The sequence below is a fragment of the Barbatula barbatula genome, assembly GCF_947034865.1.
Source record: "Barbatula barbatula genome assembly, chromosome: 2".
NCBI lineage: Eukaryota > Metazoa > Chordata > Actinopteri > Cypriniformes > Nemacheilidae > Barbatula > Barbatula barbatula.
The window spans coordinates 938724-965905 of NC_136767.1; the positions used below are offsets into that span (position 1 = coordinate 938724).

The following is a 27182-nucleotide window of genomic DNA, read 5'->3' on the forward strand; positions in this document are numbered from 1 at the left end:
TTACTACAACTATATTACAACTAAAATATACTTGGTAAAAAATTAATATTCCCCAAAATAGCACTTTTTAAGTGAACTTATCATTAACATACTATGTAACAGCGCGGACGACATAACTAACGAGAGATCAAGACGACATAACGGACGACAGCAAAGACGACATAACGGACGACGGCAAAGACGACATAACGGACGACAGCAAAGACGACATAACGGACGACGGCAAAGACGACATAACGGACGACGGCAAAGACGACATAACTAACGAGAGATCAAGACGACATAACGGACGACGGCAAAGACGACATAACTAACGAGAGATCAAGACGACATAACGGACGACAGCAAAGACGACATAACGGACGACGGCAAAGACGACATAACGGACGACAGCAAAGACGACATAACGGACGACAGCAAAGATGACATAACTAACGAGAGATCAAGACGACATAACGGACGACGGCAAAGACGACATAACGGACGAGAGATCAAGACGACATAACTAACGAGAGATCAAGACGACATAACGGACGACAGCAAAGATGACATAACTAACGAGAGATCAAGACGACGGCAAAGCTTACAAAACAAAGGATTCACTGTGAAAAGACGGCAGGACGACATATACGACGACATCAGCAGACAGCATGAATGTCAAGACGTACTGATTTACCTGAAAAAGACGGCAATGACCGTAAACAAAGACAATTGTATAGTACAAAGCTCAAAACAGTTGACACATTTTTGGCACACATGGAACCCCATAGTAATCAACAGGTGACTTTCGGGTGCGCTTTGGACACATGTGCGCTTTTCCAGCATCGCGCCGAAGCATTCTAAGCACAGCCTGAAAGGTACAGTACAGTACCTACAGTACAGTTATGATCCCACGTGAGTCTGGTTCGACACGGCACGATCACAATGTCCTGGGCACCGTGCTGATGAATGCGCGCAGATGCGTTTTGGGTGCGCAGTCTCCAAGGCAGCGCGTTACGCGTTTGCGTTTACTCATCTCCGCATATACTTAATTGCCGCCTATTCAATGATTTGCTCAGGCGAACCCGTGAAAGCTCCTCTGGTTTCATTCACATGTTTATCCTCACAATCATGGAAAGTGTGAGCAGATAGTTCCCCCTTGTGGTTGTTTATCAATCATTGCGCCAGTTCCTCATTTTGAAACAGGACGGAAGTTCGGGACTCACAGTTGTCTGATAAATTCACAGCAGTCGATGTGTCAACGGGAGCGACTGGATTCAGCATGAAGCTTCAGATAGTGGCGCTGATGGCTTGTTTTTGCCTATCGAGAGCGGATTTCTCTCCTCCGGTGGTGAATATCAGTCTGGATGTGCCTGCAGATCAGAGATGGGCTCCTCTGAAAAATCTCTATGACATTGATTTCTTGCGAGAAGCAGCATCTGCGGTGATCGAGTGAGTACGGGAGAAACGGGTGGTGGTCTCACAAGGGGAACTCCTCCTCAGTAATGCTGCGGCCACACTAAAGATAATCGGGCCGATAAAGTCCCGATGATCTCATCAGATTCCCTCTGGTGTGTAAGAGTGAATGAACCTGATCGGGTTTGGCACGTCGGAACCGCCCATCGCGAATCTTGCATATGCAACATGTTAAAAATGTATAAACAGAAATCCTGATGTAACCCTATAAGACCAAACGCACAAGAACTCACGTGGAGCAAAACAGTACCCAACCTGCTGACAGAAGAATGACAACCGTAGTTATCACTTCAAACCCTTTTCTGTCAAAAGCATTACAAACACTATCATCGTAATTACGACAAATCTCTATGTAGGTGACGACGGTAGTGTTTGGAGTCCGAGTGTGGGAGGCTTTTAAGGTGGAACAGAAAAATAGGTCCTGTGGAGCCCTTTCAGGTGATAATATCAGCAGCTATTTGTTTTACAAAACTGTATTAACATTCTTTTTTAATTACTGTGAATAGCACAATATTTGAGTTGCAAAAATGAAATCTAGTCCTGTGCCACCTTAAATGCTGTAGACAACGCTGCTTGAGCAACCATTAATAATATAAAAAAATGACATAAAAGGTTATATGTACACATTTGTTTATATTGAACACATATATCAAACAAAGCTTACAGTGCAATATTAAATAACTCGTTCTGAAGTCTCGGGAGAATTCGCGGGATTTCCTGCGTTCACTCTCAGGACTCTGTTTGAAATCTGTTGGTGTGTGGCGTGCAGTCTTCGTCATTTACATTACATTTACATTTACATTTACATTTAGTCATTTAGCAGACGCTTTTATCCAAAGCGACTTACAGATGAAGTAATGGCGCACCACACATTAAAGGAGCAGAATGATGAAATCTAGGATTTTTTCTCTTGTTTGCAGTCTCTCAAGATTAAAACAGTTATTTTGGTGTGACCCCAGCATTACGCATTCAGGACTGTTTAGGTCAAAAGGTTAAAGTGGCTGTCCGTAGGAATGACCTCTTTGTCGCCATCTCAGTTTGTAATTGCTACTGCAGGTGATGTGCGGATGTATTTTCTGTACTCGAGTTGTGATTCGGCACAACTCAACTGATGAGTCTGATGTTTTGAGTCTTATGTCACGTGTGGCCTGTGCACCTGTGACAATATTTATAATATTTACCTCTTCATGAATGTGACGAAATGAAGCATAGACGAAAGACACCAAATAAGTATTTCCGGAAAAATACGACCCGACATGGAAAATTACAAACCATTATTACAAGCTTTCCGTGGTGAATCCAGCCAAGGGTAGCGAGATAGTTTTTAACACCGTTTTTTCATGTACTTGCTCAAAAATTGGTTTTAGTTAATTTTTACTCAAAAGAACTTAAGGACTGCCACTTAAGTTGAAAACTTTTTTTCCCAACATGATCATAATTTGCTTCTTTTGAGTGGCAAACGATTTAATGTATAATAGAACTGTGTTTTTCTCACAAAATAGATGCAGCATTGACCCCTGAATCTTATGTCAATGGTGCCGCCATATTGGTAAGGTCAACCGCCCCATTAAACACATGGAAGTGACGTTTTTTCTGGATTGAAAACCAGAATATTTCCATTCTTGACTTTTTATTGTAAGAAAAAAATCTGTCGGAAGGACAGTTATTGTAAAACGTTATTGTGCTTTTTACTCAGATAAACCGCAGCTCCTCGCTTACATATATCGCGTTCTTGTCTTTCCAAACATGGTATGCAGTTTAGTTATTACAGTATTTGTTTGGTAAACCAATCTTTCTGAGAATAATTCATCTTTAAATCCCTTTTTTTCCAGCACTACTGTTCCTAAATGGGTTCACGATGCCATTAAACCTGTAGTGACAGCACTGGAAAAATACATCCCACAGCCGTATGCTGGAGAAATACAGGGCTTGGCTTCAATCTATGGGAGTGACATCTCAGATGTTGTACTTTTGAATTTTGCCTATGAAGTGTCTGCGTATGTATAGTTACTTTCTTTGCGTCAGTGCGTGCAATGCTTACATTTCAACATTCATTGAGGTTGCTTTGCTTTTAATGCAGGTTCTGCACCAGTATCATCACTCAGGACATTAAGGGAAAAGTATACCATGGAAGAAACATGGATTATCCCCATGACGTGCTGAGAAATCTTACACTTGATGTTGTTTTTATTAAAAACGGACAGGTACTGCAGACTATTACAGTGAAACATAACTGTTCATTTTCCCTAATAGATTCAAGTATAGTATAAAAATAGTGTACGTGTGCAGGTGGCTTACAGGGGAACAACGTTTGCTGGTTATGTTGGACTGTGGACAGGACAGAGCCCTAACAAGTTCACAGTGTCTGGCAATGAACGCAGTAGGTAGACCTTAAAACATAATCTGGTGATTTTTTGCATGAGGTTTATTTGTGTCTGTATTTTCACAGATAAGGGACATTGGTGGGAGAATATAATTTCAGCAGTCTTATTAAAATTTTCTCCAGTAAGCTGGCTAGTGCGAAGGGTAAGTAACGTGTATTTTAAAATACCTTTTACATTGAAAGTGTCATGAGGTTTGGACAGAACCCAAGCGCAGGCAGACGTGTTAAAGACCCTTGATGGGGAAAACATGAATAAAAACAAGACAAGACTGAAAACTAAAACGTCCCACAAGGGGGACAAAACAAACGAGGTGCTAAGAATAATAAATAAACTATAAGTCCACAAACTTGAATCCAGGAAACAGGAACACGGGTAATCCAATACAAGGCAGGGTAAACAAGACAGACTAGGAAGAGTAAATGTGCTAAATGAACCGACAAGACACAGAGGGAAACTGGGGTTTGAAGAAGGGAAACACTAACAAGGACTGATGACACAGGGAGAGTGGCGGCAGGTGACATGAATGAAACACTAAAGGAAAGCTAACAGGAGGATTGCACGAGGCAGGTGAGGGGAATGAAACACTAAGGGAAAGATAACAGGGAAACAAGGGGGCGGGGCTAAAGGACGTGACACCGGAGAGAGAGCATTGTGTGACAAACGAAAACAATGCTCTTTCTCAACACAAAACACATGATCCTGCCACAAGACTCGAAAACCAAGACAAGGATCAAGGCAGGATCATGACAGAAAGCACAAATCGAATGTATTTACTGATGTGCAAAATTGATATATTAGAATTACACAACAACATTTCTGTCATCATTTACTCAAGTTTGTTATTTTAAGCCTGTCTTTCCTTACTTTCTTGAATTATGTACCTCAGTGGAACACAAAAAAAAGTCGGCCATTTTAAAGTCGGCATGAAGTGGAAGTAGAGAGTTTTTTTTCTCTATCGTGACGTGTACCCAAATGAAACGACTACTGAAATGAGAAAAAAATGTAGGGCGGGACTTGATTTCATCCACCGACATCTGATTGGATCGTTAAAAAGAGAAAGGTTTGTAATCCATCAGTCATTGCAGCCCTGCCCATTCTTCGTGACCAGAAGTGGTTGTTAAGGTGAACATTTTTGGTTAAAGATGAATTTTTTTGCTCGATAAGAAATTTAAAATAAAATTCAACACTGTGTCATTTTTTATTTCATGCCGACTTTAAACTTCTCATCTCTCTTTGTATTCCACAGGAAAAGGTCACACAGGGTTGGAGAAATTTTTGGATAAACTAATAGAATTTTCCCTTTATTTTTTCAGACTCTTGAGGAAGCTTTGGATTTTCAGGATGCTGTAATGAGACTGGCCAAGGTGCCGATCATAGCCGATGTGTATTACATTGTGGGCGGAGTTCGTCCTGGTGAGGGTGTGGTCATCACCAGAGACAGGAGCAGATCAGCAGATATCTGGCCTCTGGATCCACTCAATGGAAAGTAAGCGGCAAAAAATAAATTATAAAGAAAAACTAAACTAGAATGTTACTTTTCATATGCATGTTACAATAGGTTTTTATGGATATATTGACAGAAATGCAATACATATACATAACTATCTCTTAAGAGGTGTGTAACCACCTTACATAATGAAGCGTTGTGTTTTTATTACCTTAGAATGAGCGATTTCTATCTACATACACCGCGAGTCCTCTTACATGGAGTTCACCATGTTGTTTCTACAGTAGCCCTAAATGTACAAACTGCTCTACAGAGCCTGCTTTTCTAAATATGTTATCTCATTCGGGACAGATGCGAAAACGTGACGACATATAAGTTCTGTGTCAGCCACCGTAGTGCTTCAGAGGGAGGGGTGGCGTGGGAGTTAGCCGTTGGTTGCAATTCACAACCTCACCACTAGATGCTACTATATTTCGTGCACTCGATCTCTAAGGCCTTACTAAACTTGTGATTTGAACGATTTGCCTGTTTTAGCTGGTACCGAGTTGAAACAAATTATGACCACTGGCTTCCTGCCCCTAAAAGAGACCGTCGACGGCAAGTACACAATCAATTATTCATCAAAATCTTCACAAGTTAGAAACAGATTTGGTTTGAGGATTGCTACTCTTGTTCTATTTCAGAGAGGTGGCCATGAAATCATTGAACTCTACCGGTCAAAACCACATTAGTATGAATACTCTGTATCAGGTATATTTTATAGTAATATTAAAACTTTGAATTTGGAAGATTATAGAAATATTGTAGACGTTTGTAATATATCTTGTTTATTTTGTGTATTTTTTATTTTTGTTTTTAAATTGAGCAAAATTGTGAAGAGTACTATTAATAACACATTTGGAATAGAAATGATTTTGCATGCTTATTATCACTAGTAAAGGCATATAGACATGTAATATCATTTCATTGTTACAGGTTTTGTCTGTGACTCCTGTATGCAACAGGTAAGAAGTCACGCTGTACACTGCCTATATTTCCATCACATGACTTCCATTTCACTTGCGTGCCGATCAGTAATGCAAACATACTTCAGCGTACATCCCAGCACTTATCTCATGGTGATGGTACCATGATCTAACAACACAATGCTTAGTTTAGTGTGAATGAATCTCTCTAAGTGTTTATACTTGCATCATCACGGACACTCATTGTTTCAGCCACTGACATTCACAACAGTCAAAGCATTGATCTCTCTCCCGGATGTTGTGAAATCAAAACAGTCAAACATTACTTGTTATTCATTTACTTGTGTTTTTTGTAAACATATGCTGATGTTCGCTAGCTCTAGTTAACAGATTCTGTAGCCATCGTTTGACCGATTAGTTGACCGACTTCTATAACTTTTCCACCCTTTAAATAAATGGTTTTGTATACTGTGGTAGGCTAATTGAGACCGGCTGTATCGTTTGATTTTTGTTGTCCTTATGTTGTTCCAATTGCTTCCATTGTAAACCCCATGTGTAAGTCACTTTGGATAAAAGCGTCTGCTCAATGAATAAATGTAATCTTCTCTCCAGGAACACCGTTTATACAACAGTCATGAGTGCGGCGATGCCCGACAATTACACAACATTGGTCAGAGACATCACAGTTCACCACAACTAACCACTGCTGCAGGAACATTGACTGGTCAGATTTTCTGATGTCATCAGTTATTTATTTATTTGTTACAGATTTTCTTTTCCTTTGATGAACTGTTTATGTTGAATTGTCTTTTCTTATTTTTTTAACAGATGTGTGGCAATGAGTCGTTCATAAATCTTCTTTCTAAATGTAACCAGCAAGTTTAACTGATCTTCTCTTCAGTTTTTCTTAACAATGGAAACCATTGTTATTTTAGTCTCTAATGTTTTAAAAAATTACAGTGTTATTGATCATCAAATTTGTTGTTGTTAAAATACTTATTTGTAATGGTTTCGGAGTTTTTAAGAATAATTTTGAAATATTTTTAGTAGTTGGTAAGAGTTCATTTTTAAGCTATAAGCCATTTAAAATCTTTTTCAGGTCCCTCTAGTGATAGAGCGGAGTGTTGTTGTGCCTTTGTCATTTTGTTCCACTTTAAAAATAAAAACATATTTTACCTTTTAATCTTTGTGTAACAGTTTTTATTTTAGACACATTTTTTACAGTTTTGTTTTACTTCCCTTGAAATTAATTTTCAGTTTATCCATTTGTAATACTGATGTATTTGTTACCATTAGAGGTCAGTCGTATCTTCAGTGTTATTTTTACAAATTATGTAGACTATTGGTTTTGTTGTTGTTGTTACTGTTATTGTTGATTCAGCAACAGTAATCTTGAAATAACATTGATGTAATGACAGCGATATTGTATCCACAGTTCATTTGTTGTTGAATTTAATTGTAAGCAGAAACTTTAACATATTTGATTGTTGCGGTCTTTTTGCTCATTTGACCTGATTCTTATCGAAAAGGTAAGGAATATATGGGATTCATATGTTATTGACTTATAACTCTAATAAATTACTATTGCAATTTATAAATGAAATAATATTTTGTTCTTTCAAGTTTTCAGTGAATAGCTGAACTCTAAACTACAGACCATAAACAACAACTAGATTGGGTGTAAGGATGTTGATGTTTGTAAATTCAGTGAATAATCTGCAGAACCAAATGAATTTAAAAGGGGAATATGAACACTTTAATGATCAACATCAAGAGCGTTTTTAATGATGAATCTCAAACATCTCAGAGAAATGTGCTTTGCGTCCTTTAAGACCCGCAGAAAACCCTGAACATCTCCAGGTTTATTGTATTTATGATAATGACTTCATTACTATTCATAATAACTTTTTACGTTTCCAACGCTAGACGCCAAGATCTTCTGTCCGTAGCCGGTCTAGTTTATTAGATCCAGCAAGGACTACAAGCAAGTAAATTATGATCTAGTTTTGACTATTTATCTACCATTCATGCAAAAAAAATTAAAACTGCACTGGCAAAAAATCATCAAGAGGGCTTATGTTAAAAAATATACTTGTACAGTACAGTAAAATACATGTGAACCTAAATTGTCATGAGTTTAATCTCTTCCAAGATTGTGTGTCTCTGTGGGTCGGTCGATGCGGTAGATGAACTCGGCAGGAAGGAAATATCCCACATACTCCACAATATTCGGGGTGGTGTCTATGTAGTAATGCCCACCCTCACCATGATGACTAAAGCCATGAGTATGCTCCACCCTCAGGTCAAGACCCTGTGAATAGAGTCTGATGTTATTTTAATGTCTTTACTGTAAATAAAATGCAACTAAACAATGTAGTATAGATAACATTTTTATTCTTGAATGTTTAATTTGATGTTGTTCTCCATTCAGTATTTTATAGGAAAGTGTGACCACATTATCAGTCTAATAATATAACATGAAAACCAAAAAATACCCCTGACAGATACTGACAGTAAAGAGACTATGGAGAAGTTTTGGGTCGACACTCACCGGGTCTTTGGACACCATGACAGTTTGACAGATAAGCGGTGCACTGACTTCAAAATGTCTGAGCCAGTTCTCAACATCTTCATTTGTGTTCAGTGGACAGGCGGAGAATTCACGTGGCTTAAAATGCATCAGAACAGGGACGAAATTATGTATACTTCCATCTCATCATTCCCATCTAACGTTTCATTTAATACATTTAAGAACATTACAGTCGCACTCTGTTCTTTTTTTTTTATTGTATATTTACCATGATGTGGAACTTTGCCTTTCCCTTCTGTATGATGAATGTTCCCCCCAGTGCGACACTTTTCTCTTTATAATGCTCTTCCATGGTCTTTCTCATGCAACTCACAAGGCTGAGCTCTCCGCTTCTCCTGCAGGCTCGAACCTCAATGACCTGCAATGACATTTACCATCACCGTTACAAGCGTTTGTTTGTGAATACACACAGTAAGTGCATTTGAATAGAACACTTTAACAATGTTTTTGGGTGAGTAAATAATGCTTATATTTGGGTAAACTATTCCTTTTAATTGAAATTGAAAAAACAAAGTATCCGTTTTTAGACCAGAATCTGACCTGGTCCTTACCTTCCCAGGTTTACCCTCACACGCATAGAGGTTTGCAAGAAGGCCAAAGTCACAGTCATGGAACCTGTCGCTGTATTTCTCCTGCAGACATTTTCCATCCGCTGGGTTGATGGTGGCGTAAAAACTGCCATTTACAAAAGGTCTCCCCTCAGCTTCAGTCAACACCAGAGGCATTAACTGGAAGGTGACAGAACAGAGCAGTCCATTCAAACTGCTTTATAAATCTCTTTGTTCTGCTGAACACAAATGAAGATATTTGGAATAATGTAGGAAAGTAAACGATTTTTCCTAATATGGTTGTCCATGGAGGCCAAGAACAGTTTGGCTTCAAGCGTTTTTCCAAATATCCTTCTCTGCGTTTATAAGAACAAAGAAATGCAAACAGATATGGAACAACTCGAGGGTGAGTAAATGAAGAGATCATTTTAATTTTGGGTGAGCTGTCCCTTTAAGAACACTATTCTGTTTTCAATATTTACATGCAAGATCTGCTTGCTGTGATACACACCTCTCCATTTACCCCGGTGGCTTTGGCGGAGACGGCACCAGCACCAAGTATAAACGCTCCGGGCAGCTCTAACTCCTTAGACACGGCATTCATGTTGTACACCTGAGAAATGGGTCAAGTTAGAAAATAAGAGTGATTCTTTATAATCATGTTCATATACTTTATTAACAAACCTTGTCCAGATGGACCAGTGGAATCAAATAGGGAACACCTCCCACATCTGTAATACGTGGCTTGCCGCACAGACCTGTTTAAAGAGTGACATATATTTTATTAACAGTCTGTTGTTCTTTGACATATGAGTTCAACATACATTTTCATGATAATTTACTCACCCCTGTTGTCAACCAAGATGTTTATGTATTTTTTTCTTTAGTCGAAAAGAAATCACTCAGCTCACGGCTCACGTGGAAAAGGTCACGCTTGACGTAGGTGAAGTAATGACCAAGCGTGACCTTTTCCGTGTGATTACGTGAAGTCGTGAGCGCGCTTTGCAGAACAGAGCAACGTGAGCATTTGTGTGTATAAAGCATATACATTTGATTATTTTTTTTTAAATGACCAATCGTCTCGCTAGATAAGACCCTTATTCATCGTCTGGTATCGTTTAAAGCCCCTTGAAGCTGCACTGAAACTGTCATTTTGACCATCAACCGTTTGGAGTCCATTGAAGTCCACTATATGGAGAATAATCCTGGATTTCTTTCATCAAAAACCTTCATTTCTTTTTCGACAAATGAAAAAAATACACAATTTACTCACGCCTGTTGTCATTCAGAATGTTTATCATGAAAATGTGTATTGAAATTCCTTTAAGGGACTTCTATGCTCACCTTGGACAGGAAACCTGAAAGGATCTTGTGTGAGATCCGGGCAGTCAGTGACAGAGACTTTAACATCAGCAAAATTCGTATTCAGTCCCGATTCCAGCACTGTTACATTCACAACATAATGTATTAGTGATGAAACAACAGACCATCTTTTGGGAATTCATTATGTAGTAACCGTGGTAAACACTCGTTTGTTTTTTTGTAAAATACTTGATCGATGTTTACTTTCATCCCATTACACATATTTGTAATAACCTCTTTTAATTTCGTTTTTTGTGACGAAATGTAATAAAAAGACAAATCAATGTGATGATATGGGTGTAAAACATATTCATCTTGAAAAACCATAAATCTGAGATTTTTTATTACTAACAAGTTCAACAGACCTAAACTCCAGCTAAACTTTGGTGATTTGTGGTTACTGTTTTTACTAAGAATAAAAAACATGGTCACTATGGTTAAACTAACCCTGTACTTGATTTCTAATGGAAATTTGACATAAACATATTTTAATAAAATGCATTTGTCGCATTGTTTGAAGCAGAAGCACCATTAGCAATCCTCTACATTACAAATCTTACAAATATGCATATTACGTGTTATAAATAGTGTTGAACTTTGGACTCGTGTCGTTTGTTTTTAACTGCAAACACAGAAAACACTGCAAGAGAAGGTTAAGTTACCCTGACACAGTTCTTGGAGATGTGGTACGTGAAGCAGGAACTTTTCGGTGTTGCTGGTGGATGTCATTCTTGCGTCTCGTGTCGCAGAATGTGTCAGAATCACAGAATCACGTGACGAGAGGCGCTTGTTCCGCTTTTCTGCTCATCATCATACGACACGATCATCCCGCGCTTAAACAAACTCCTCAAAGTGTTTTGATTGGCCATCCGGTTTCTCCCCGCTCGTATTGGTCGAGATTTTGTACATATATGAAGGTTGGATTTAAATATAATATGAAATACAGCACGTCGAAATGTATATGAAATATAAACACAAGCGCTTGTCAAGAGCCCCTCCCCTAGGCAGCCAATACTCCTTTACCATTGGCTCTTTTATTGGAAGGCGGGCCTTCTGGGTACTGACCGATGCACAGACAGGAATACAGAAATAAATGTTTAGATATCTTAAGAGCACGGGTTTGGATTTACATAAATATATAAAGCGTTTTGTTCTTTTATGGTTTGTTTTGATTATACCATTAACGCTTCACACTCCAGTCCAGTTGGTGGCGGTATTTGTTCGCCAATAAAGGAAACAAGAAGAAGAACTAACCAATGGATTTTTCTGAATCAAATTTGTTAATGTAGTCTTTGGTTCTGGTTCTCTCAAACTGTGGTGATTATCCTGTTTCGTTCTTCAAATGACTTCGTGATTTATTTGTAAAAGTGAACAATTTGAACACCTTTGTTTCGCTTCCAGTAAGGTCTATGATCACGTGCTCTGCGCTGTCAGTCTAACGTTACATACAGTAGGTGGCGCTAATACTCCTGAAGAGCGAACGGCCGGTGAGCGGAATAAAGAAGAAGAAGTCCTGGGCGGAGTTCGTCTAATGGAAGCGATAGCACATGTGGATAACTTTGTCTCGCGAGCTGTCAATTTAATTTACTAACTATTATCTTTGTGTTCGGAGGAAGTCAGTTGCAGAAATAGCCCGAATGACCTCAGCTTCGCTCCGTAGAACTGTTTGACAACTTGCACGTGTTTTAAAAACATGTCTCTCAATGTTGTGAGCTCTCCTGCTCAGACCTTGTGCACTCCTGAGAAGAAGAGAAGGCATGCTTCAGGTCATGAGCTGTCCTCAGACGGGTAGATACTTTTTAATGCTTCATTTATCATAACCTGTTCTATTCTAAGTATTTAATGCAATTTTAAATAAGATTAAGGAGATATCCTTGCTTAAAAACAACCATAATAAACCATAATTTGTATGACAAATGCTATTATGAAGCATTCGCTCTTTGCTTTTGAAACACATACACAATGTGTCTGTGGGCTGTGTTCTGGAGATTATTCCAGTGTTATATTGGTAAGATGTTATCTGTAAAGATCCACAGGAACAGTTTCTATTAAAATCAAAACCTTAACCATAAGATCTGATATGTTTTCTATTGTTTCCAGTGTATTATGTTTACTGTACTTGACTGAAAGTCCTGTATATCCATCTACAGAGACTCTGGTGAAAGCCTGTTTATAACACAGTCAGCTGCTTCAAGGGCCAAAAAGGTGAAAAGGCAAAAACCAGCTGCTCCATCGCAGTCCGTCTCTGCCAAAAAGAGGAGGAAGAATAGGAAGGAGGAATGCAGGCCGGAGGACTTCTTGAAAAGGTGGCAATGTTTAGGTGACTTTGTGATCGCACCAAAGAAACAGTACACGAAACCCAAAAGAAGTGCTCCGAGAAAACATATTCGCCCCATAAAAGGCGTTTTTCCATTTTTGTTGAAGTCACAAAAACAACAGCACCTGACCTTACAGAAGCATCAGGTGCTAGAGGTAAGGAGATGTTAATAATCGTATATGTCAAATATAAACATACTATATAATGTGTATATATAATATTGTTGTTTTATTTATCTGAATTATTTTTTATGTTTGTTTACTAGAACTCGGAAATCGGAGGGTTCTTCAAATGTGTCAAGAAAATGCACGAGTCTAAAGGAAGTCCAAGCATGTTGGAGTTTGTGTAAGTCATAAAAACAAAGCATATTTGTAAATACATTCAAACTTTTCTAAGATAAGTAAACTTCATTCTAGGCCGTCTGATGACTTGGACGAGGAAAACAGCGATCATGAAGTTACAGTGGTGGTGTGTATTGACTAGCTCAAATGTTCTTGTGTGAATGTGAATTATTCATTGTTGTCTGTGCTATAATTCTGTATAAACATGAATGTTAATGTGCAAGATAGTATCAAGTGTACTAATCTGTTGTTGTATTTTAATCGATTTCAGAACAAAGCTGGCTTTGTCCTTAATAAAATCAAGCAAAAATGGCTCACACAATCCATTCTGGAGAGAAGGGTCAAAGATGCGGAGGACAAGAATCTACAAAACCAAAGCGAAACATTGGAGGTCTTGTGTTCAGATTCTGAACTTTCAGATTCTGACGGTTCTGAACAAGCGTACATCATCCGTTTGGGTGATAAAGAATCAGATTTCGGTCACGTGTGGCTAGTTGAGGAGACGCAGAGACTGACTCAAGCGCTGCATGAAGCTGGTAGGATGGATACAGAACGCGGTTTCTTATGTCCGCCACAAGGGGGCACACAGAATCACACCCAACAAAGTGGAACTGAAACTTTATTGCCTGGTGAGGCTAGAAAAAATCACAGCATCACACACAAAACAGCCGGACTAGCATTCGAAGAAACATTATTGTTCATGCAGAACACCGATCAAGACAGTGACATAACTGAAATAGATGGAGAAACTGGTGAATATGTTTCTAAATCTGGACCAGGAACTCCTATTCAGAAAGGTAAGAGTCGAGCGCATTCAGAGGCAGCCGATAAAACGACCCAACGTTCATCTCAGACAATCTCCACTTCTTCTAAAGTTTCTTCGCTGGTCACAGGTAAACGGGAGGAAAATGCTGACGACAATCAATGTTCTGATTCTCAAGACGCTAGCCAGAGTTTATTGGAACCTACTTCAAAGCTAAAAACTAAATTCAAGTCTCCGAAGAAAAGGAGAAAGATTTCTGGCACAGGTGTTGAAGTTGCAGTGATTGACCCAGCATCAGGACCTGTTGAGAGGAATGCTTTTCCTGCTGTTGAAATGGATGATAGTCCTTTGTTTAAACCTGTTGCACTGGGCTTTCTTAGAAGGAAAAAGAAGGGGAAAAAAACTGATACGATACAGTGTGAAACAAATGTGGATGCCAGCGGTAATGACCACACTGGACTCAAAACCAAACACAAAGACGACGAAAGGAAATCACATGAGGACAACAGAACCAACGAAGAACAGTCTTGTGACACAAGCAGGTTGTCTGTAGGTTCAGATGGCACGGATATCTTGCCGCTTAAGAAGCAAAAAGCGAAAAAGCAGAAATTAGAAGAGCGGGATGATGCAGAGCCTAGTGCTGACACTCAAAATGCCCAAGACAGCTGTTCAGTGTCCTGCAAAGCAAAAAAGAAGAGAAAATATGATAACGCAACATTTAACAAATCAAATGGAATTATGGAGGATTCTTCTAAACCTGCTCGCCGTCTGAGTTATTCGTCTAGCGGTGAAAAAACATCAGAGCCCTTGGAGACAAGTAAAGTGGTGGCTTCAGACAGCACAACAGTTAAAAAGAAAAAGAAAAAGATGAAAACACAAGAAGAAGAGTCTGTTGAGACGACTCAGCACAACAAATCACAAACCATAACTGTGTCTTCCAAAAAAACAAAGAAGAACAAAAAGACAGAGAGGACGACATGTGAAGAAGAAGAAACCGCAAATGTGGCAGAAAATCTTGAGATGAGATTGAATGAGTCGATTCATCTCACTGAAGCTCATCAACCTGAGGATACACAGACGACGGAGGAAACTGAAAGATGCTCGTCACCAGGTGTTACTCTTTTAAAATCAGGGAAGAAAAAGAAGAAAAGGAATGGATGTGAGCGGCCTGATGTGTGTCCTGTGTCTCAAGAAGAAAACAGGTCGAGCAGACTAGAGTTTGAAGGAGCAAGTGATGTTCGCAAGCATTTGAAAAGTAATACAGGTGATGCATTAAATGATGCTATACGCAAAAAGAAGAGGATTGTGTCACAATCTGTGGAAACACCTGAGAGGAGAAAGAAAAAGAATAAAGGACATTCAGATGGTGTCATTGAAGACAGCAGTGAATTACAAACTAATCATGAGGTCTCTGAAAACTCTCAGAGTCTGATGTCCACACCATCTGAAATAAGGCCGAAGAAAACAAAGAGGAAGAAAAACGAGGAAATGAAGGAAGCAGATAAAAGCGCATGTCCTGTATCGCTGGCACAAAGTCAGACAAAAGAGACTGACTTAGTCATACAAGAGGACAATGCTGAAAAACAGGTCAAGTGTAATTCTGGAGTGAAAATAAAAAAGAGGAAGAAGGATATTGAGTTAACTGACAATGATGTGGAGAAAGAGACGCCCGAAAGGCCTAAAAAGGAACGGAAAAAAATCAGGTGTGATGACGAAGACACTTGTGCCGAAACTGTTTTGCAGGCGAACAAAATAAAAGATGGAAAGAAGAAATGTAAGCAAAAGGGTGATGGAGAGAACGTTTCAGCGATGGCAGACCATTCAGAGTCTCAGACCGATGATGTGTTGCTGAGCAAAAAGAAGAAAAGAAAAAGCAAGCTAGAAAATGTGTCCGTTCAGGATACCCAAAACTCTTCGATCCACAGTGCGGCTGAAAGAATTGAGACTTTGGTTCAGAATGATGAGGAGGTACCTAAAATAAAGAAAAAGAAGAGGAAAATCATAGTGAATGGTCAGCTTTAGCAAGCAGAAACATAAAAGTGGAAGAGGTTTGCATTTAAGAGGACAGTTCACCCAAAAATGCAAATTATTTAATCATTTATTCACCCTGAATGTACAGTTTGTAAAAACTTTGGTTGTTTTTTAGTAGATGTATTTTTTGATCTTGTTTTAGTGTCTTGCACAGAGACATACTCATTTCTGAATTATCACATCGTATAGCCTCCTATACTTTATTATTACTGTGCATGAATGTGTATTTTTTCTCTCGAAGACTAAATCATTTAAGGTGTTGACAATATAATTGCCATCGAGCAAGCAGTTCATTGAATAATTTCTTAGTTCATTTCTTCATTTGTGAAAGATTTATGCAATGCATAGAAATAAAAATGCAATGACATCATGTGCGTCTTCATTGGCAAGTCGTCCATGTCCCTTTAAATTATTTTTTACCTCTTTAATTTACAAAGAAATCACCATGTTGTGTTTTTTGCTACGTGCAATAATCTTTTCATTTTTTTAAATACGGGAAAATGTCAAATTACAGAAATAAACTGCAAATCGTGAGTAAAATAGAATAAAAACGTCATTTTACTGTAATTTTTCAGCTGCGTTACAGTTTTGTGCGGGATTTACAGTAAAAGTGGTGACGGCTACTGTTAATTTTTTCCGACTAATCTGAATTATAATCGTCATTATATTTGTTCATCTCTATTCTTTGTGATTTTTTTAATCGATTTGCGTTTTTTTGATGCTGTTCTTCGCACATTTCTAAGGATGTTCACTTGCGTCATCTGGTCGTGTTTACGGTTTTTTTCTCGTCTGTAATCCGCTGGGTCATATAATGACGGTAATCGCTCTCGGTAAACCGTTGTGAAACCAGACCCGTGCACGCATATAAGGATGACAGGCGGGCTCAGTCATAGCCTTAAATGATCATTATATAACAGCATTCACAACAAGAGCATTCGGGAAACTTTGCGCTTCGTGCCGCTTCGCTATGGGTTCGCGTATTAATACTCAGTGTTTTCCGGGTGTCAAACGAGTGGCTATTTTCGGGGGCACGCATGGAAACGAGATGTCCGGCATTACCTTGGTAAATATGTGGATAAAGAACGCGGCTGAGATCGAGAGAAACGGACTGGTGACGAAGCCCTTCATAACAAACCCGAAAGCGGTGGAAAAATGTACCCGGTACATCGATACGGATCTGAACCGAGCCTTCACTCCTGGGAATATCAGGTAAACATCACCTGTACCGCGTTATTTATTGTGTATTATTGATGGACGGCATTGCAGCGCGTGTCATATGGACGTGAAAGATACAAACTGTTGCGAAACTTTGATACGCCATTCACACAGGACGCGTCCTTGATCGCGTCAGCCTGCGGATGCGCGTTTGTGCTGAGCGCTTTTTATTCGACGCATCGGATCGACGCGATTTCAAACGCTGTTGCGAAGAGTGAATGTGTATTCATGTTTATTTTGAAATGCAAGAGATGGACAGGACCAGATGTGTGTCTGCTCGTGTCATGCGCTTTAGAAACGTGATCTGAGTCGGTTAAAGAGACATTAACATCCCATGGGACTCAAGTTTTAAAGAGTGACATCTCCAGCCCCCCCACCCAAACACAACAATGGGGGTGTTGCTGTGTTGGATCACTGAACACAATTGAACCAAATACAGTATTTATTCAATTTCCATTTATTTATTTTTGTGTGTGAGAGAGAGAGAGATTATGACTGGTGTTGTTTATTGTAAGTGTTTGTTGCCTTGTTGGACTCCCATTTGAAGCAGTTGGGCTCAAACCCAGCCGTTTTCAGGGTCATGATTGAGGACATTGTCCCGTCCTGAGACAAGCTGTTTCATGTTGAGGTTTTTTCACGAAAATACTCTCTCGGCATCAGCATTAGATGTGTCGTCCACCGCCTCTTCTTCTTCCACCTGTAACATCTCCTCCTTTTCGCCACTTTCTCTGGGCTTTCCTCTCGGGGCGAATGAGAGGATGCTGGCCATCTTTGAAAGACATGATTTTCAAAGTGACCTTTAACAGAGACGATGCAATACACTTTCATTTATTTAGTGCTGATTAAAAGATTAAGCCTATTTGGAGAGAGATATGTTTAATGTACAAAATGTCAGTCATCGTGTGATAACGAAAATATAACTAGGCCTAGACTACTTGTTCTGAGCAGGTGTTGGCTGTAAAACTGTTGCGTTAAATCCTACCCAGATACAATAGTGCCATTTTATGATTGGCTTTTGTGAAGCCTCTTAGGCAGACTCCTTTAAGAGCTCCAGGCTTGATTCCTGTGCCCGATACATTGCATGACTACGCCAAGTATTGTTTTCCAGTGTAGTGAACGTAAACTGGACTTTAAATAAAAACATGAAATAATACTGGTAACAAAATACTTAGGCGGCATGTTAAGTACCATGGATGTCATTACTGTGTGTTTGGATAGCTGACATGCTGTCTTGGAATGTGAAGATTCGGTGCAGCATTTAGTTTAATAAATATAAAAAAATGCCAACTTAACAATGTAAACTATTAAACGTTACCTGAACTGGCTGACACCTAGTAATACAAACAAGACAGTAAAGAAGAGACATAACAGAAACACTCCATTTGCTAACCATCATTTAAGCACACTAGTTAAGTGCGTACTACCAATGAACAACACTTCTACTGAATTTAAGGATTTGTACAGTTTGTGCCATATGACATGGACAATTACTGCCAATGAATCATCATCGTGAGATATGTTTACAGATTAAATGCAAATGTCAAAAAGTAGGAGCTGGAAAGCAGTCTCATTTCTAAACCGTTGATATCGAGTCATTCATATGCTTTGTTTATATAATGACCAGTTGAATATATGTTTAGTAAAATATCATTCTGGTAATAGGACGTTTTTTGGATGTCTGTGGCTTGACTCATTTGGATGATAACTCAAGCTCCAAGTTTACATTAGTCAAATAAGTCAATTATTTAACATTATATGTAATAGCTGATCTAGTGTTTGTCATGCATTGCTCTGTTAAAATAGTTAATTCTACACCTGCATCTAACCGGTTCCTGCAAGGTCCATTTTTGCTTAAGTTTGTACATTCTGTGCCTCTTGCATCCCCATTTAAAAAAGCAAAAATGATTATTATTGTATTGAGACAAACAGTCCTGGTCAGCCCCCACCATGTTTTCAATTTCAAGGGGGAACACAAACAACTGCAAATGGACTTTAATATTATTTTATGCCTGTCCTCAACTTACAGAGAAGAATTCCAGATTCTGGAATTGGATTCTTGAACCTTTATCCCTTTTCTGTGTTTACATGCAGATGTGGTTACTAGTCGAGTCAGTTTTGATTTGTGTCTTATCATAATGAATGTGTTGTTAATATTAATTAGAGATGATTCATCAACAGTGCTCCGGATGAAGAAGGGATGCCATATGAAGTCCAGAGGGCCCGGGAAATCAATAGAATGTTTGGACCCAAGGGAACCCAGGATGCGTACGATGTCATCTTTGACCTTCACAACACCACCTCAAACATGGGCTCCACTCTCATTCTGGAAAGTTCACAAGATCTCTTTAATCTTCAGATGGTGCATTACATCAAAGTAAGAGATGTCACTCACCACGTCGACATTGTTTCATTGTTTTAAATGGATTAAAAGAATTATAATGTATATAGAACTTACTGTGATCCAACTTCTGTATAAATATCTGGGTAATTCCTTGAAAATGTCAATGTTTACCAAAGGTTTTTACTATTCTGACAGCACAGGTAACAACATGTGGTGGTTCAAATACCCATGTGAGGTCTCTCTACAAGTTTTTAAAACGTTTTTATTTTTATTGCATGAAAAAAAGGCATCAGTTGACGTTTTTTCCTACGATCAGCACCAGCGTTGGACCTGGCGCCCAGAGTTAACAAATGCTCAAGTTTGGGCAGACACTGCGCCTGCAGCGGGCGTTTTCAACCGAGCTCCTGTCGTTTTCAGCCGCGTAAATGCGCCTCCGTGGACACAGCCACTAAGGCATCATGTTTATTGCCCTTTTAATATAGAAAACTTGAATAGACTGATATTTTTCTGATGTTTAACCTCTATCAGCAAGGGTTTAGTAAAATATAAACAAATGGTTAAGTGTTTTGGTAACACTTGTGTTATTTCGTTTCAGAAAGCCATGGCTCCACACCGCTGCTCAGTGCTGTTAAATGAGCACCCACAGCTGAAATATTCAACAACACGTTCTGTGGCCAAACACCCCATCGGTGAGTACAAAGTCTCAGCCAAATCCACAGTCTGACCTCGATATTCTAAATCAAGTTGAATATTACCTCTACATGTTAAAGGAAAGCATGGATACACAGATGTGGGTCTGAATTTTGTTGAAATATACAAAGCCTCAGGGATTAGGCTACTCTTAAGACCCCTAGGCGTGGGTGTCAGAATTGAGGGTCACTTGTGTTCGTGAAAGGTCAACTTTAATACACATGAGATTTTTTTTCTTGACATTAAATTGGTCAAATTTTACTTTCGAGATTTATAGCAGGCTTGATCTCTGGATGAGTTCATATTAATTCTGGAGAATTAAATGTCATTACATAAGATATGTCGGACCTACAGGCCATGAATATTAATAAGTGCAACATGTAGCAAAGCTAATTAATATTCATGAGCTTGAACATGCACAAAAATTTCACCTTCCACCTTTTTTTTATCTAACTTTAAGCTACTTTAGAAATCTTTTTGATTCATTTTTACAAAACTCATTTAGCATGATGTGTTGGGATGCCTTACATTAAAACAGGTGTTCTCAACAGGGGGTCCGTGGCCCCAGCTGACTTCCAAGGGGGTCTTCTCTAAAAATTAAACAACATGAGCACTGAAACACATTAAAAAATAATAAAATATATTTCTTGTAATGTGGACCAGTTTTTCAAGCTCTGAAATTGTGAGCGAGGGACCTTTGAATGTTGTTGAATGCAATGGGGCACCTTGGAGTCAGAAAGGTTGAGAACCCATACATTAAAGCAATTTTCTTTTGCCGTTATTGATTTCAACTTTACATTTTAAATGTGTTTGTGTGAATTGCAGGTGTTGAGGTGGGCCCACAGCCGCAAGGGGTTTTACGGAGTAATGTGTTCGTGTCCATGCAGACTATACTGAAGCATGCGCTGGACTTCATTGAGCTCTTCAATAGTGGTGAGATCCATGAATGTTAAACACAGATCAGAATGCACACTAACCTGAAACTTGGTCCTTTAACTAGATTTGCATTTCCTTTGAATTATAACGACACAACACATAATGCGCATCGTACATCAAGCTGGTTTGTTATTTGTACCATAGATGTTTCTTGTTTAAGTAAGTTCAGAATGCATATGATATATGAATGTCTTTATTCCCCTGGCTGACTGATTCGATGCCTGGATAAACACATGTATTGTTGTACATGGATAAATGTCAACGACAGCATCACGTGTACTTTCAGACCGTGGTGAAAACACATTCTCCTTGTCTCACATTAAGCAGGAACATGTTGAACCGGGCGGCTAGTTCCTCTTCTGTTTTGTGACTTGAATACTTGTCGGCTAGCTGGTCAGTTTCCATGTCATTAGTAGTTTCCTGGGTTTTTTGTCTGGGCTGCTTTGTTCTGGATGAATATCTGACTGTAGGCACTCGGACAGGTTTTTCCATCCGCTAATGTTTACCGTGTTAGTACAACATCAACAAAAACAAGCAAAGGTTCTGACATCATGAAAAATAGAGGTTTTTTATTATTTATACTAAATTGAATGTTGTGATGTCACATGTCACTTAAAATGTAAACGAATGACAACATTATATATGTGACTCTGCCTCTGAAAGAAGGCCAAAGTCTCAAAATCTATGTAAGATGACAAACAAACTGTAATATATACTACTATATATGTATATCGTAATATATAAAAATATATTTCCTGTACAGATTAACAAACATAAACAGTTTGTCTAAAAGAAAACGTTTCTAAACAGGTTGATATTGAATGTATATTATTTGTAGAACCAGTTTAATGCATCACATAAAGCATGACTTGACATGTTTTTTAAATGCGATCATTTCAGCACATGCCCGACAGCAATATGTGGGAATTCAAGAATTATCAGCCGATGCTGATCACGAAAAAGACGAAATATTGGCCAATATTTCAGCTACTAATTTAACATATTTCATTACAGACGACGGGCAAAATAGTTCTCATTGACTTGTTTCAGAATATCGTGGAACGAGGAAGCTGCCGGGTGGGTTTATTTACAGAAGCGTTTTTTAAGCCCAGCTGAATCCACCGCCTATTAAAGAAAGCAAAGCTGAAAAAGCACAACATGACTAGAACATAACAAACATGTTTTTAGATTGATTTACATGTGGTGCTTTTATATTAGCGGCTGACTAATAACTCTGCAACAACCGAGTTGGTGAAATGGATCAATTGCTCGTGATTTTCTACTCTTTGAGATCATTTGGCGTTGTGTGTCGTAGGTGTGGAGTTTCCTCCGTGTACAGTGGAAGTGTTCAGAGCTCAGGAGAGAATGGATTACCCTCGAGACACCAACGGCAACATTACAGCCATGGTGCATCCTCATCTACAGGTATTTCATCTGTGAAATGCAGCCAATTGAATTTTATTCATGCATGTAACAAATTCATGACTCAGATGCATCTGTTTACGAGTTATTTTCCTCTCTGTCTCTCCACAGGATTGTGACTGGGAGCCTTTGAACCGGGGTGACCCTATGTTCCTAACGTTCGACGGGAGAACAATCCCTTATGAAGGTGCCAGCACAGTGTACGCAACGTTCATTAATGAAGCCGCGTATTATGAGAAACAGCAAGCGTTTATGACCACATGCAGAGAAATACTAACTGGTAATGCTCTCAGAAAAGCATAGTATTAAAACAAGCTTTCTCTTCTTTCCAAGTAATGGTTCAGCTACTAATGATAATGTTGTCATAACTTTATTATAATTTTTATTCCCTCTAGTGTTGTTTTAACCCCCATGTTTTCTTTGTTCTTCTGAACCAATAGGTAGATTTTTTAAAAATGTTTTTATAATGGGAGTGAATGGTGACTGTGTCTTCTAGAGTCAAAAGCATCATTTAATTACTTAATGCAACTTGCGCCTCTTATACATAAAGTTGCTTCGAAATGATGCCATAGCAAAACAATTTAACATCTGAAAACACTTCTGTTACACAAAAGATATCTTTAAATAATAAAAAAATGTTTGAAAGAAAGTTTGTTTGCCTTTAGGACTTTTGTTGTGTAAAAAGTTGTTTAAGGATGCTTTCTGTGTGCTATTGAACCTTGAAGAGGCGGTCAACACTCACTCCAATTGTCCAAAAACGAAATAAAAATCAAAATGGTTTTGAAGGACAAAGAAAACCAATAGAGGTTGAAACATCGTGATGGGGAGCACATGATGACAAAACACTTTCAAATCAGTATGGCACCTATCAAATTCACAACTTTAGTTTTTGAAAAGATCAATGTTTTTAAAAATTGTGTTTTCTAACGTTTCCAGAATGACATCTTTTGTACTAAAAATGTTTGATAAAATACTTCAATAAATGTAAGGAAATAGATTTCTCGATTAATATCTAGACCTACCTCTTAGCACAGTTTTGTTGTAATAATGTGGTGTATCTCAGGAACAGTCTTTACTGCCCTCGAGCCTGTGATTCAACACACCGTTGACTCTGACCAGAAAAAGCCTTAAAATCTAAACAACCTCCAAGCACTGTGTTTGGACACGTCACGTCTCCTGAATCCGTCTAAACTCTGTTGTTTTGTTTGTGATGTAATAGTTTTTTGTTCAGTTATGCAACCCAACCGTTGCCTTTAGAGATAAGAGTCGGATAAGAAAGTGTTGAGTAACAGGAGCTGGCAGGGTTTCCTTACAGTAACCGATCATAAGAGCGTTGAAAACTGTACAGTAGAGATAAATCAAACATTGTATTTTATGACTTCATAGATTGTTGGATATGTTGCGCAACGTTCACCAGGCACTGAAAACCTTTATCTGGAAGGAATATGATGTTATTGTGAAGAAAATGTGTGATCGTGGTTCTGTGATTTAGTTTCGTGATGTATGTGTAGATCATTGAAAGGCCCATCCATGTGTGTGTGTGTATAATGAAATGGTGTGCGTATAATAATCTATCTATGCAAGAAGAAATAATATATTGTCTTCTATCTTAAATAAGATTCATAAAGATTTATAAATGTTCCTAAGGTTCAGATGGCATTGATTGAAGTTTAATGTTGTCAAAATGTGCTTGAATGTATTTATATGACATAAAATCTTGATTGTCTTTACTAGATTAATGGATTCAGAGGAAATCATTTCAACCGTGTTGAAGCAATATTAAAATATATATTATTAATAAAGTTTAAATTCAACTTTGCACTATTCAAAATACAACTAATAAAAGAAAAGTCCACACAAAATGTAACTTCTGTTATGATCTTTTCCATGGAATGCATATATGTAATTGGATGAAAGCGTCTGTTAAAACTGTGTTGCAGTTGTGTGTGTGGTTCGATAGGATTTAAAGGGATTGTGTTTTACATGTCTGACCACAGGAGGGCAGCACCTGACCATTAACCTTAAAATGATCCAATGCCTTTTTAACTTTATTTATGAAATATGATCTATTTGTTTTGGATGACATTTGCTTGCGTGAATGTTGAAATATGAGTAAATACGAAACATTCAAAATGTAAATGACATATCATTTATCATTAGAGAACAAAAGTCAAGATGTCAAGACAAAAATTTTAATTTATACTAAATTGTACGGTTTTATTTACAGTTTTTTCAGGTATGCAGCTGAAATACAATCAAAAACCGTCAAATGATGTAAATAGACAATTAACAAACATGTAGTTTATGCTGACCCTCCATCAGACATTACAAGCCTACTTTTATTCTAGGACTATCTCTCTTTGGTTGGTATTCAAAGCATTCAAATGCACCGATGCGAATCAAATAAATCATGACCTAATCGGGTCTAGGTTCTCGTACTGTCCAGTCCAATGTGATGACCGTTTATTTGAAGCGCAGCTTAAGCCTGGTGGTTTTGATATGAATAATTGTTGTGCATGTGATGACTGGATGATTATTGATGAGCAGAAAGGTTTGATGGATTTCACACCCTTCTGAAGCTGAAAGGATGAGATGCTCTGGCTGTCAAGAGGTATGATTGCATAGAGTCAATAACTCATCTCCTCTTTTTAATGTAATACAAGATCTCACTCACGCTGTTTTCCCCCACACACTCTTTCAACTATCAAGCGGGCTGTGAAAGTCGGAGGAAAGATAGTGAGGAAAACAAGAAACGATTTATCTTAGGGAGGCAATAATGTGAGAAGTGCTATACCGTTGCAATATCTGTTGGGCAGATTTTTGGCTAGTTTAAAGTAGGCCAATGTAAATATGTTTCTCTGTGTATTTACATTTAGTCATTTAGCAGACGCTTTTATCCAAACAGAGAGTTCATGGAGCAATAAGTCATACAGCAGCAATAATACAATAGGTGCTAATACACAGATACTAGTTTCAACAAAAGCCAGAACAATAGCTGTTGAGAGAAAGAGAGAGGGTTTGATTTTTCTCATTTGACAAGTATTCACAGAAGAGATGGTTCTTAAGTAGTCCTAAGTAATCTTTTCAAACTACTGAACAGCCAATACACAAATACTTTTTACAAAGGGCTGATGTTGCAAAAAAGCAAAAATCCAGTGCACAAACCTCATGAAATATTAAGACACATTCCAGTGTTGCATAACACAGATTTCATTCGAATGTTCGGTGTTAATGCATGAACCAACATGTGTTCAGCCACTCATCATATATTCACCCTCTTGTCATTTCAAAAACCTGTATGACTTTCTTTCTTCAATAGATCAGAAGATATTTTGAAGAATGTTGTCAACTGGACCCCATTCACTTGCATTGGTTTTGTTTCCATACAATAGAAGTAAATGCGGACCAGTGCTTTTCAGTTACCAACATTCTTCAAAGTTTCTTCTTTTGTGTTTCTGCGGAAGAAAGAAAGTCATAAAGGTTTGAAATTGAGATTGATCCATAGAGGAGATATCAACCCGTGATGATCTGGGGCTATCAACGCACACATCTCTCATCTTGAGTTTCTCACAGAACCGCTGGAGCCCAGCCATTCCATTTCTCCAGTGACGTGATGATACCCATATCGAGTTTGTCCTCTGGTGCTTTGCTAATGGTATCGACACGGGGTGAGAAGTGAAATGCGAATAAAGAGTCCTGGCAGCTCTGGACAGGAGATGGATCATGAATTACTCAATTGGCATAAAAGTCTGACCTCAGATGTACTTTAGGATACCTTAATAAAATAGTGTGTGATTCGATGATACTCAATATATATATATATATATACATGAATGGCCTCTGCCGTCATATCGGTGAACAACATACGTCAATAATCAAAGATCCTAAAGATATACAGTAGCTACAGTGAGGGAAATAATTATTTGATCTCCTGCTGATTTTGTAAGTTTGCCTGCTTGCAAAGAAAGGAAGGCTCTATGTATGGTATGTTTAACTGATAGAGACAGAATATCAACCAATCAGTAGAAAATTTGTGTTTGATTTGCATTTCAGTTAATGAAATAAGAATTTGAACCAGCAAGAATTCTGGTTCCACATCGGTTATGTGCCTATACGGACACAGATTAGCCCTGTCAAAGAAAGTACTCCTGAATCAGATTGTTATTTCTATAAAAGATGCCTTCCAACAGAATCTGTATCCTTCATTTCAACCTCTCCACCACCATCGTCCAAGACCAAATAGGTTTTACCTGCATAAACCTTGAATAGGCTCCAGACAGAACCTTGGTTAGAATGAGGCAACTGATGGTGCGATGATTTATTATTATTTGGAAATAGATGAAATATAAAATGACTATCAATTGTCCTTGGTCTG

General features: G+C 38.4%; 5 protein-coding genes across 5 annotated transcripts in view; 3 read left to right on the top strand and 2 right to left on the bottom strand.

The window, feature by feature from the left end:
• Nucleotides 1-1825, bottom strand: part of LOC306890658 (flavin reductase (NADPH)-like) — a 43957-nt gene extending 42132 nt beyond the window's left edge. The window contains exon 1 of the mRNA XM_079450534.1: nucleotides 1206-1825. The gene's annotated coding sequence lies outside the window, so the exon portion shown is untranslated. The remainder of the gene's footprint in view (nucleotides 1-1205) is intronic.
• On the top strand, nucleotides 1185-7844 carry LOC306890634 (N-acylethanolamine-hydrolyzing acid amidase-like). The gene is made up of 11 exons (XM_079450494.1): nucleotides 1185-1431; nucleotides 3288-3452; nucleotides 3536-3659; nucleotides 3745-3835; nucleotides 3905-3981; nucleotides 5153-5325; nucleotides 5821-5883; nucleotides 5970-6036; nucleotides 6262-6290; nucleotides 6864-6975; nucleotides 7080-7844. Exons 1-10 carry the CDS (start codon nucleotides 1262-1264, stop codon nucleotides 6949-6951), a joined length of 1047 nt encoding a protein of 348 aa, XP_079306620.1. The 5' UTR covers nucleotides 1185-1261; the 3' UTR covers nucleotides 6952-6975; nucleotides 7080-7844.
• Nucleotides 7426-11761, bottom strand: cUnh11orf54 (chromosome Un C11orf54 homolog). The gene is made up of 8 exons (XM_079450521.1): nucleotides 11414-11761; nucleotides 10734-10832; nucleotides 10074-10147; nucleotides 9901-10002; nucleotides 9393-9569; nucleotides 9050-9199; nucleotides 8803-8919; nucleotides 7426-8562 (listed from the first exon to the last, which is right to left on the bottom strand). Exons 1-8 carry the CDS (start codon nucleotides 11478-11480, stop codon nucleotides 8389-8391), a joined length of 960 nt encoding a protein of 319 aa, XP_079306647.1. The 5' UTR covers nucleotides 11481-11761; the 3' UTR covers nucleotides 7426-8388.
• A 463-nt stretch (nucleotides 11762-12224) lies between these two features.
• Nucleotides 12225-16584, top strand: pho (phoenix). The gene is made up of 5 exons (XM_079450039.1): nucleotides 12225-12539; nucleotides 12902-13223; nucleotides 13334-13413; nucleotides 13485-13536; nucleotides 13681-16584. Exons 1-5 carry the CDS (start codon nucleotides 12445-12447, stop codon nucleotides 16192-16194), a joined length of 3063 nt encoding a protein of 1020 aa, XP_079306165.1. The 5' UTR covers nucleotides 12225-12444; the 3' UTR covers nucleotides 16195-16584.
• A 351-nt stretch (nucleotides 16585-16935) lies between these two features.
• Nucleotides 16936-24666, top strand: aspa (aspartoacylase). Its single transcript, XM_079472559.1, has 6 exons — nucleotides 16936-17412; nucleotides 19597-19792; nucleotides 20355-20448; nucleotides 21275-21382; nucleotides 22701-22810; nucleotides 22919-24666. Exons 1-6 carry the CDS (start codon nucleotides 17171-17173, stop codon nucleotides 23108-23110), a joined length of 942 nt encoding a protein of 313 aa, XP_079328685.1. The 5' UTR covers nucleotides 16936-17170; the 3' UTR covers nucleotides 23111-24666.
• Nucleotides 24667-27182: the final 2516 nt, after the last annotated feature.